This window comes from Salmo salar, chromosome 15 (genome assembly GCF_965601325.2).
Source record: "Salmo salar chromosome 15, fSalSal1, whole genome shotgun sequence".
NCBI classification, from domain to species: Eukaryota; Metazoa; Chordata; class Actinopteri; order Salmoniformes; family Salmonidae; genus Salmo; species Salmo salar.
Genome location: NC_138305.1, coordinates 79724249 through 79737130, shown reverse-complemented (window position 1 = coordinate 79737130; position 12882 = coordinate 79724249). Strand labels below are relative to the sequence as shown.

The window sequence follows — 12882 nt, the reverse complement described above, 5'->3', positions numbered from 1 at the left end:
TAGATTTTTTTTTGCCCCCCAAAATAATATATCACATTTACATAAGTATTCAGACCATTTGCTATGATACTCAAAACTGAGCTCAGGTGCATCCTTTTTCCAGTGATCATCCCTGAGGTGTTTCTACAACTTGATTGGAGTCCACCTGTCGTAAATTCAATTGATTTGACATGATTTGGAAAGACACATATGTCTATATAAGGTCCCAGAGTTGACAGTGCATGTCAGAATAAAACTGGTGCCTCTAGAGACAAAACCTCTCTCATCGTCACTCAATGCCTAGCATTACTTCCACTGTACTCACATCCTACCATACCCTTTTCTGTACATTATGCCTTGAATCTATTCTTCCATGCCCAGAAATCTTCTCCTTTTACTCTCTGTTCCGAACGCACTAGACGACCAGTTCTTATAGCCTTTAGCTGTACCCTTACCCTACTCCTCCTCTGCTCCTCTGGTGATGTAGAGGTTCACCCAGGCCTTGCAGCCTCCAGCACCACTCCCATTCCCCAGGCGCTCTCATTTGTTGACTTCTGTAACCGTAAAAGCCTTGGTTTCATGCATGTTAACATTAGAAGCCTCCTGCCTAAGTTTGCTTTATTCACTGCTTTAGCACACTCCGCCAACCCTGATGACCTAGCCGTGTCTGAATCCTGGTTTATGCAGGCCACCAAAAATCCTGAAATTTCCATACCCAACTTCAACATTTTCAGACAAGATAGAACTGCAAAAGGGGGTGAAGTTGCAATCTACTGTAGAGATAGCCTGCAGAGTTCTGTCATACTATCCAGGTCTGTGCCCAAACAATTTGAGCTTCTACTTTTAAAAATCCACCTTTCCAGAAATAAGTCTCTCACCGTTGCCGCTTGTTATAGACCCTCCTCAGCCCCAAGCTGTGCCCTGGACACCATATGTGAATTGATTACACCCCATCTATCTTCAGAGGTCTTACTGTTAGTTGACCTAAACTGGGATATGCTTAACACCCCGGCCACCCTACAATCTAAGTTAGATGCCCTCAACAAATGATCAAGGAACCTACCAGGTACAACCCTAAATCCGTAACCATGGGCACCCTCTTAGATATCATCCTGACCAACTTCCCCTCTAAATACACCTCTGCTGTCTTCAACCAGGATCTCAGCGATCACTACCTCATTGCCTGCGTCCGTAATGGGTCTGCGGTCAAACGACCACCCCTCATCACTGTCAAACGCTCCCAAAAACACTTCAGCGAGCAGGCCTTTCTAATCAACCTGGCTCGGGTATCCTGGAAGGATATTGACCTCATCCCATCAGAAGAGGATGCCTGGTTGCTCTAAAGTGCTTTCCTCACCATCTTAAATAAGCATGCCCCATTCATAAAATGTAGAACTAAGAACAGATATAGCCCTTGGTTCACCCCAGACTTGACTGCCCTTGACCAGCACAAAAACATCCTGTGGCGTACTGCATTAGCATTGAATAGCCCCCACGATATGCAACTTTTCAGGGAAGTCAGGAACCAATATACATAGTCAGTGAGGAAATCAAAGGCTAGCTTTTTCAAACATAAATGTGCATCCTGTAGCACTAATTCCAAAAAGTGTTGGGACACTGTAAAGTCCATGGAGAATAAGAACACCACCACTGCCCAATGCACTGAGGCAAGGAAGCACGGTCACCATCGATAAATCCACAATAATCAATAATTTCAAGAAGCATTTTTCTACGGCTGTCCATGCTTTCCACCTGGCTACCCCTACCCCGGCCAACAGCTCGGCACCCCTTGCAGCAACTAGCCCAAGAACCCCCCCCCCCCCCCCAGTCTGTTCAACCTCTCTTTTGTATCATCTGAGATCCCCAAAGATTGGAAAGCTGCCGCAGTCATCCCACTCTTCAAAGGGAGAGACACTCTAGACCCAAACTGTTATAGACCTATATCCATCCTGCCCTGCCTTTCTAAAATCTTTGAAAGCCGAGTTAACAGACAGATCACCGACCATTTCGAATCCCACCGTAACTTCTCCACTATGCAATCTGGTTTCAGAGCTGGTGATGTGCACCTCAGCCACGCTCAAGGTCCTAAACGATATCATAACCGCCATCGATAAAAGACAGTACTGTGCAGCCATCTTCATTGACCTGGCCAAGTCTTTTGACTCTGTCAATCATCGCATTCTTATCGGCAGACTCAATAGCCTTGGTTTCTCAAATGACTGCCTCGCCTGGTTCACCAACTACTTCTCTGACAGAGTTCAGTGTGTCAAATCGGAGGGCCTGTTGTCTGGACCTCTGGCAGTCTCTATGGGGGTGCCACGGGGTTCAATTCTCGTGCCAACTCTTTTCTCTGTATATATCAATGATGTCACTCTTGCTGCTAGTGATTCTCTGATCCACCTCTACGCAGACAACACCATTCTGTATACATCTGGCCCTTCTGTGTTAACTAACCTCCAGATGAGCTTCAATGCCATACAACTCTCCTTCCGTGGCCTCCAACGGCTTTTAAATGCTAGTAAAACTAAATGCATGCTCTTCAATCGATTGTTGCCCGCACCCGCCCGCCCAACTAGCATCACTACTCTGGACGGTTCTGACTTAGAATATGTGGACAAATACAAATACCTAGGTGTCTGGTTAGACTGTAAACTCTTCTTCCAGACTCACACTAAGCATCTCCAATCAAAAATTAAATCTAGAATCGTCTTCCTATTTCGCAACAAAGCCTCCTTCACTCATGCTGCCAAACATACCCTCGTAAAACTGTCTATCCTACCGATCCTTGACTTCGGCGATGTCATTTACAAAATAGCCTCCAACACTCTACTCAGCAAACTGGATGTAGTCTATCACAGTGCCATCCGTTTTGTCACCAAAGCCCCACATACTACCTACCACTGCGACCTGTATGCTCTTGTTGGCTGGCCCTCGCTACATATTCGTCGGCAAACCCACTGGCTGCAGGTCAACTATAAGTCTTTGCTAGGTAAAGCCCCGCCTTAGCTCACTGGTCACCAAAGCAACACCCCACCCGTAGCACGGGCTCCAGCAGGTATATTTCACTGGTCATCCCCAAAGCCAACACTTTTTTAGCCGCCTTTCCTTCCAGTTCTCTGCTGCCAATGACTGGAACGAATTGCAAAAATCACTGAAGCTGGAGTCTTGTATCTCCCTCTCTAACTTTAAGCATCAGCTGTCAGAGCAGCTTACCAATCACTGCACCTGTACACAGCCAATCTGTAAATAGCACACCCAACTACCTCATTCCCATACTGGTATTTATCTTATTGCTCTTTTGCACCCCAATATCTCTACTTGCACATCATCATCTGCACATCTATCACTCCAGTGTTAACGCTAAATTGTAATTATTTCACCTCTATTGCCTATTTATTGCCTTACCTCCCTACTCTTCTATATTTTCACACACTGTACATAAATGTTTCTATTGTGTTATTGAATGTACGATTGTTTATGTGTAACTCTGTGTTATTGTTTATGTCGCACTGCTTTGCTTTATCTTAGCCAGGTCGCAGATGTAAATGAGAACTTGTTCTCAACTGGCCTACCTGGTTAAATAAAGGTGAAATAAAAATAATTAACTCCACCAATCAGGCCTTTATGGTAGAGTGGCCAGATGGAAGCCACTCCTTAGTAAAAGTCACATGACAGTCCACTTGGAGTTTGCCAAATAGCACCTAAAGGACTCTCAGACCATGAGAAACAAGATTCTCTGGTCTGATGAAACCAAGATTGAACTCTTTGGCCTGAATGCTAAGTGTCATGTCTTGAGGAAACATGGCAATATCCCTACAGTGAAGCGTGGTGGTGGCAGCATCATGCTGTGGGGATGTTTTCAGTGGCAGGGACTTTGAGACCAGTCAGGATCGAGAGAAAGATTAATGGAGCAAGGTACAGAGAGATCCTTGATAACAACTGGCTCCAGAGCACTCAGGACCTCAGACTGGGGTGAAGATTCACCTTCCAACAGGACAACGACCATAAGCACACAGCCAAGACAAAGCAGGAGTGACTTCGGGACCAACCTGACAGTGCTTGAGAGGATTTGCAGAGAAAAATTGGAGAAACTCCCCAAATTCAGGTGTGCCAAATTTGTTGCGTCATGCCCAATAAGACTCGAAGCTCTAACCTGTGCCAAAGGTGTTTCAACAAAGTACTGAGTAAAATGTCTAAATACTTATTCAAGTGTGATATTTAAATGTTTTATTGTGTATATATTAACTCACATAATTTAATTTACAAGTATGCATTAAGGGGTCTGTAATAGAATAAAAGTGTCAAAAACAAATGTAGACATTAATAAATGCATTCTACAGCTCCAAAATATGTTTTACAACGGCGAGGAAGGCCAAGATGTAGCTTCAAAAAAGCACCCCCTCTGTTAGTCATCTATTGTAAATATAAATCATCGCTGCAGACTCAGGCCAGAGCCATGCCCCATCCAGTAGTGTAGTGGTTCCTGGAGAACTGGGTATATAAATGTTGCTAAAAAGTTCCGTCCCGCCCGGAGAAGGAAAGGTGCCCTGTCTAAAAAATTATATGAGAAAAGGTGACATACACTCTGAATTATATAAAATGATACATCTCATATTGGTCTTTCACAGTCAGGTCACCCCAAGCTGTATTGTGCAAGTAGGCTAATAGTAGGCCAACCATTGAAACCGATAAATGAGGCTGTTAACTGAGTCAGAAATTCACAGGTTTTTGATTTTATTATATTCTTTCAAGTTTTTTCTCTCAAAGTCACAATTTTAAATAGAAAAACAATAGAATTTGATGTTCTAAGTCCTAACAATGCTTTAACCACATCAGGAGACCACTTTGATGTCTGGAAATAATCTAAGAAATTTCGATTTTTGAGTGTAGGTACCGTTTAAGTGCACAGGCACTGTTTGGTTAGCAGTGTTTGTGTGATGATATGTAGTTGGCAAAACAAATGGCCACTGGATTGATGCAAATAATGATAACATCATTCTGCCAGGTAGGAGTAGAAATTGCTGCCCTCCTTTACTCCAGTAAATCTAGAAAAATCAAAGTAGGCAAAAAAACGTTGAAAATTATCTAAAATACATTTTTTTTCCCAGATGTTGAAATCAGGTTAATTTTCGGGCTCTGAATAAAAGTTGAAAATACGTTTTTTATAGATGTCTGTTTTTGGGCCAAATCAAGGCCAGTCCAGATCGGAACAAACAAAGACGTCTATGCCTAGGCATCTGCCTCGGATTCCAAAGGTTGCAAGTTCTAATCCAACCATTGAAAGTTGTTTTAGATTTTTAGAGTTTTGTTTTAAACATACGCCATACCTTAACCCTTACCTAAACCATTCGGAGTAAATACTTAACTTTAACATTTCAGAGTTAACGACTAAACTTATCCCGAACCTTAAGAATTCTGAGTTAATGCCTAAATGTAACCTTAAACACATCACAATGTGACGTTTGAGATACATGGCTGAATGTCTAATTCGGACCTGAGACTGTGAAAGCTAGTTGTGTAAAACAAGCAGTTGCATTGGCTTTATTAGTCCTGATCCCTGTGACTAATCAATTTGTTTATTTAAACTCTGAATATCAGCTACCCAACATTATGAGGAGTTATCATGAGCCTATTTGCAATGGGAATCAATGTGTTAACACAGTGGGAAATGCAGAAGTATTTTTTATTTCGTTATGATCAGCTCGTCAAAAATAGACTGATACACTCTTGAAACCAGTGATCTTGACAGTTTTACACAAGGGGTAAAACTCATGGGCAGCAGTTGTGAGTAGCCTCCATTCGATATTGTCCGTTTTACTTTGACCTGTGTTGTTTTTAGGACATGATGTTAATTAAGATGTCACAGCATTTTATATTTGATTGGGCGCCATTGAGTTTAGGCTATTTGATTGGAGAAACGTGCATGATGTAAAAAGTGTCCTTCTGATTACATTGTCATTCATTTTATCTCCAGCCTGTAGGCTACAGAAAAGACCATATACTTCCAGCATAGGGTATATCTGCTACATGATTTATGTTATAATATTCTTTGATTGAATATTGGTGGAGCGCCGCAGTGATGCGTCTCTCCAGTTCTCTGGAGAACTGTGCTGGGAATGGACAAGCAAAATATTTTGCACCCCTGCCTTTGAGCGCTCACCTAAAAAGCCCATATGCCACTGGTTGAGAGAAAATGTCATTGTTTCAGGCAGAATTATGTGAGGTTTTATGTGTTGTTGGAGGTGCGTCTTGGTCAGGTACGCTTGGAAATGCGGTCCTAGTCAATCTGCCTAACCCTGCCTAATGTCCGGGCCAACCCTGGATATTTCCATCTTTATCTACGAAACCGCTCTCGTATGACGCGCGCATTTTAGAACGGTGTGTTCCTGCAAATTGCATTTTGGAACATTCGCACGTACCACGCACGCACATTGCTGCCCTAAAACGTGAATAAATAATATTGTTTATCAACATTTTAAGCTATACATTCTTATCTGTTCCAAATGCCTTATTAATAATGGTGTATATGCTGTATACCTCCACTACACTACTTTGATGCGCATGGTGGGGATTAAGACGTGAGTATATTCAATGCCCACTGAAAAATAAGTGGGTATAAAGTGTGGACCTGCGTATACCCTCCACTACACCACTGGCCCCATCTAAAATAGAAAGGGAAAGGGGGATACCTAGTCAGTTGTACAACTGAATGCCTTCAACTGAAATGTGTCTTTCGCATTTCCTACTTCTGACTCTCTCTTTCAGAAGAAATGTGTGTTTAATCCTGACGTTTGATTAAGGATTAGTTAAAGAGACAGCTTATTTGTTTGACGTCCTTGCATGGCCCGATCCGCCCATGCCTCCATGCCTCCATGCTCCATGTCCTCAGTAACTGTGGGATGTTGTCTGTGACTCCAGCGGAGTATGCTGCTCGGGCTAATTTGTCCCCATGCTATTCGTGATCCCATTACATGTTGCATTTGTACGTTTTTGTTAGATAGGGTATGATTTCAAAGAGGAGGGCTGTTGAAAATTGATACAGCAGTTATGTGCAATTTAGATATTCAACAAAGATAATCTCTTTCAGCAGGTGCCACAACAAACTGTAGAAGTTTAGAGGCACTTTAATAATATGTTTAAGACAACTTTTTCAATTCAAACCACAAAAGAGTTAGGCTAACTACAGTATATTTGAATTTGAATTTGTTTTCAAGAAATATCATGTGTTTTTTTTCTTATTTTTCTTATTTTGTATTTTATGTGATTTTTAAGAGTTCATACTCAGACCATGTCTAGGTTTAGTAGGCTACTTTCCGGAAGAGTCTAAAAACACATCCAGCCCGCAAAGATAGCAGTGTCATGACTGATGTAACCTCGTCCCCAGGCTTGAATTAATGACCCATAGACCAACACATAGACAGAGAGAGACCCGGCTGGTGGGCGAGATTATGATAGATGTGACAGAGACAGAGAGAAAGTTCGTCGTGCACAGTTAGATGTGAGGCACTAACTTCCTTGTATACAACTAGAACGCACCCTTCAGCTCTTTCTATCTGAACTATAATCCCGGGATGGAAGAGCCGACATAAAAGAAAAAGGAGCGCTTTCTAAAGAATACAAATCATTCAGCGTTGAGGACCAAATAGCAGAGCATACGTGGAATATACAGCTGGTTGGAACGAGGTAACTCCCTCTAATGTGTTATTCTAGACCACTAACCTATACCTATACAACAAGGGGAACATGTATACTCACTGATATTCATACCATAGGCAATAAGCATTTCTTAAAGAATAAAAGCAGATGACGAACAGATGGATATTGTCTTATTAAAGCATTTCCCATCTGGGTCATTCAGTCAGTGGCATTATGAAAATTGCGCTTTAAAGGGTTATTACCGTGTTATAGGCTAATGTAGGCCTAGGTATTGCAGAAGTGTATGCTAACGCTTTTTATATATATGTAAACTCAACATCTCACGGTTTTACCAATTTCACTTCAAATTCTGAGATTTATCCATGTTTCTCCAAATGTCAAATTTCGAAGTTGCCCCAAATGTTACATTTCGAAGTGTTTTTAACATCTGGGTTGCCTCCTGCTCAGCATCATTCCATTTCTCTAAGCTTCACATTTCGAAGTTAACCGTATCAGTCAGGAGATTCCATCAAAAATCGGTGTTTCATTTATCTAACTTTTATTTACCTGAATGTCCAGCCCTTATATTTAGCCTCACAATGAAGTGTTTATCCATTTTATTTTCACCACAACATTGGGCTACAAGGAGAACACAAAACAATTTGCAGTTGCATTCATGAGTTTTATTGACAAATGTCAATTAAAAAATAAGGTCTGCCAAAGCAAAAAGCTGATAAAATGAATGTATATGAATGCTGTAAGTACAGAAATGGTTTGCTCATTGGGAAATTACTATACAACTAGTAAGCAACTGTGTGGCGTTTGGAGTTTGCGACAGCAACTATGTGAGCTTATTACAGTATTATAGACACTATGTCCAGATTTCCTATGAACTTCTATGTAGAAAAATCCCGTGTCTCAGCTTTTCATAGATAGCTGTAGCTTAAACCATTCAGACTCTACAGACATTTCGATCTCAAAGACCATTCCCGGCTGGATTCGAGATCCGCCCTTGTCTCACAAACCAATAGTATAATCTAGAAGTCTGTATCTCAAACACATGGTTTTTAAATGGAGTTACAAGTCCCAAACACGCTGGCGTTATGGTAGGACTCATTGGGGTAAGGGTTACGGTTTTGTATAGGGTTAAAACATTACGTTTAGGCTTTCATTCCGATTGGTTAAGGTCAGGGTTAAGGTTTGGGATAAGGTTAAAACATTACCGTTAGTCATTCTTTCCGAATGGTTAAATTCAGGGTTAAGGTTTGGGATAGGATTAAAACAAAATATATAAAAATAAATAAATCCTACCACTGGGATTGAACAGGCGATCTTCGAATCTGAAGTCAGGGGAATAGTGCTCACTGTTTCCCCCTGAGTGGACGATTTTAAAGACATTTCCCGATGTCCTCAGGACAATTTCAAAGTCAATCTTGAGAAATCTGCCTGGTACACTATGATAGTTCAGAAACTATAGAATAAGAATGTCTCACTGCTTTTTCTCTAGCCTATACTGTATAACAAAATGACAGAGGAACCAAAAGTTGCTTAGTTAAACAACTGATAGCAACACCGCCTACAATATTCACAGTGCCTTGGGAAAGGTAACCTGTTTTGCTCTACGACGCTCACAAGCTATACAGGAGTCGTTAAGAAAGTATTGAGATCCCTTAACTTTTTTCAAATTTTGTTACGTTACAGCCTTATTCTAAAATGTACTGATAAAAAAAAAATCCTCAACAATCTACACAATACCCCATAATGACAAAGCGGAAACAGGTTTTAAGACATTTTTGCAAATGTATTAAACATTTAAAACAGAAATACCTTACTTACATAAGTATTCAGACCCTTTGCAATGAGACTTGAAATTAAGCTCAGGTGTATCCTGTTTCCATTGATCATCCTTGAGATGTTTCCACAACTTGATTGGAGTCCACCTACGGTATATTCATTTAATTGGACATGATTTGGAAAGGTACACACCTGTCTATATAAGGTCCCACAGTTCACAGTGCATGTCAGAGCAAAAACCAAGCAATGAGGTCCAAGGAATTGTCCTTAGAGCACCGACAAAGGTTTGTGTTGAGGCACAGATCTGGGGAAGGGTACCAAAAAATGCCTACAGCAATGGTTCCCAAACTTTTTATAGTCCCGTACCCCTCCAAACATTCAACCTCCAGCTGCGTACCCCCTCTAGCACCAGGGTCAGCACATTCTCAAATGTTTTTTTCTGCCATCATTGTAAGCCTGCCACACACACTATAAGATACATTTATTAAACATAAGAATGAGTGTGAGTTTTTGTCACAACCCGGCTCGTGGGAAGTGACAAAGAGCTCTTATAGGACCAGGGCACAAATGATAATATAATAATAATCAATCATTTTGCTCTTTATTTAGACATCTTACATATAAAACCTTATTTGTTCATCAAAAATGGTGAATAACTCACCACAGGTTAATGAGAAGTGTGTGCTTGAAAGGATGCACATAACTCTGCAATGTTGGGTTATATTGGAGAGAGTCTCAGTCGTAAATCATTTTCCTCACACAGTCTGTGCCTGTATTTAGTTTTCATACTAGTGAGGGCCGAGAATCCACATAAGTACGTGGTTGCAAAGGGCATCAGTGTCTTAATAGCGCCATTTGCCAAGGCAGGATACTCTGATCGCAGCCCCATCCAGAAATCTGCAGTAGCTTCTGACTAAATTCCATTTTCACAGAACCGCTTGTTGCAATTTCAATGAGGCTCTCTTGCTGGAGGCAAGGCATGAAAGGGATAACGAATCCAGTTGTTTGTGTCATCCATTTCGGGGAAGGTCCTGCGTAATTGCGCACCCAGCTCACTCTGGTACTTCGCTATGTCACAATTGACATTGTCCGTAAGCTTGAGTTAATTTGCACACAAACAAATCATACAATGATGGAAAGACATGTGTGTTGTCCTTGTTAATGCAGACAGAGAAGAGCTCCAACTTCTTAATCATAGCCTCAATTTTGTCCTGCACATTGAATATAGTTGCGGAGAGTCCCTGTAATCCTAGATTCAGATGATTCAGGCAAGAAAAAACATCACCTAGATAGGCCAGTCATGTGAGAAACTCGTCATCATGCAAGCGGTCAGACTAGTGAAAATTATGGTCAGTAAAGAAAACTTTAAGCTCGCCTCTCAATTAAAAAAAAGGTGTCAAAACTTTGCCCCTTGATAACCCGTGCTCTTCTGTAAGTTGTAAAAGCGTTACATGGTCGCTGCCCATATCATTGCATAATGCAGGAAATACACGAGAGTTCAGGGGCCTTGCTTTAACAAAGTTAACCATTGTCCAAAGCGTCTTTCAAGCTGTCAGGCATTCGGTGGAGGCTGCAGTGTACCCAAGTGGCGTCGGGAGCAACAGCTTGCACTCGCGTTACCACTCCACTATGTCTCCCTGTCATGGCTTTTGCGCCATCAGTACATATACCAACACATCTTGACCACCAAAGTCTATTTGATGTCACAAAGCTGTCCAGTACTTTAAAAATATCCTCCCGTTGTCCTGGTTTCCAGTGGTTTCCAGAAGAGGAAGTCTTCCTTAATTTACCCCCCATAAATGTAACAGACATATACCAGGAGCTGTGCCAGGCCCGCCACGTCTGTTGACTCATCCAGCTGTAACCCATAGAATTCACTGGCTTGTATGCGAAGCAGTAATTGTTTCAAAACATCTCCCACCATGTCACTAATGCGTCGTGAAACAGTGTTGTTTGATGAAGGCATTGTCTGTATATATGTTTTTGCATTTTCCCCAGCTTTGTCCCAGCCATGGCAGCAGGAAGAATTAAGTCCTCCACAATAGTATGGGGCTTGCCTGTCCTAGCCACTTGATAGCTCACCATACAAGATGCTTCTAGACCCTTCTTATTTTAAAGGAACCTATTGGTTTGATACATGTCTTACTACTCGAAAGTAGTCTTAATTCTCACTCAAAAAACTCCTGTGGCTTATTTTTCAAATTGGCATGTTTCGTTTCTATATGTCTGCACAAGAGTAAAGGTTTCATCGAGTTGTGAGATAGTACTTTTGCACATATAACACACTGTGGCTGAGGAAAGGCACTACTCCCAATATAAGTGAACCCTAAATCAATGTAGTTCTCATCATATTTGCGCCTCTTCGATGGTCCAACGTCTCTGTCTGTTGTTCGGTGCTTTCCCGGGTAAGGGGGCAGTATCTCTTTGGCTGCATAGCCCCGTTGGAAAATCTAAATGGACTGTTTGAAAATGTGAATCACGTGCAACGTTTAGGAATAGCCAGTTTGGGAATAGCCAGTTTGGGAGTAGCCAGTCTATAGCATTGAAGGTCCCCAAAAACACAGTGGCCTCCATCATTCTGGAAGAAGTTTGAAACCACCAAGACTCTTAATAGAGCTGACTTCCTAGCCAAACTGAGCAATTGGGGGAGAAGGGCCTTGGTCAGGGAGGTGACCAAGAACCTGATGATCACTCTGACCGATCTCTAGAGTTCCTCTGTGGAGATTGGAGAACCTTTCAGAAGGATGGTGCAAAGTACAGAGAGATCCTTGATGAAAATCTGCTCCAGAGCATTCAGGACCTCAGACTGGGGCGAAGGTTCACCTTCCAACAGGACAACAACCCTAAGCACACAGCCAAGATAACGCAGGAGTGGCTTCGGAAAAAGTCTCTGAATGTCCTTGAGAGGCCTAGCCAGAGCCCGGACTTGAACCCAAACAAACATCTCTGGGGAGACCTGAAAATAGCTGTGCAGCAATGCACCCCATCCAACCTGACAGAGCTTGAGAGGATCTGCAGAGAAGAATGGGAGAAACTCCCCAAATACAGGTGTGCCAAGCTTGTAGCGTCATACCCAAGAAGACTTGTTATCGCTGCCAAAGGTGCTTCAACAAAGTACTGAGTAAAAAGTCTGAATACTTACAGTATGTAAATGTGATATTTCAGTTTTAAATTTTTTAATACAGTTGCATTTCTGAAAACCTGTTTTTGCTTTGTCATTATTGGGTAGTGTGTGTAGAATGATGAGGGGAAAAAACAATGTAATACATTTTAGAATAAGGCTGTAACGTAACAAAATGTGGAAAAAATCAATGGGTCTCAATACTTTTCAAATGCACTGTAGATGCAATGCCTCTTCATGGCTTGTAATCTATATTTTGATGGAAACCAGGGGTTTGAACCGGTTCAGGGAACAGAACCTGTTCAAGCCAAGCCCCTTCCATGTCCACCCCTCTCTCTCACTCTCTCCCCAAT

The 12882-nt window shown here is 41.8% G+C and overlaps 1 protein-coding gene across 3 annotated transcripts in view; it reads left to right on the top strand.

The window, feature by feature from the left end:
* Positions 1–3719: 3719 nt before the first annotated feature.
* LOC106572127 (tyrosine-protein kinase HCK) overlaps positions 3720–12882 on the top strand; it is a 29516-nt gene continuing 20353 nt past the window's right edge. Inside the window, exon 1 of one of the 3 annotated variants that reach the window (XM_045696059.2) lies at positions 3720–4084. Coding sequence is in view for 1 of the 3 variants with exons in the window: in XM_014145986.3 (XP_014001461.1) it covers positions 5751–5763 (13 nt within the window). In the remaining 2 variants the exon portion in view is untranslated. Of the gene's footprint in view, positions 4085–5681; positions 5764–7341; positions 7663–12882 lie in introns of those variants that run through there. The other 2 variants (XM_014145986.3, XM_014145987.3) reach the window with 2 other exon arrangements.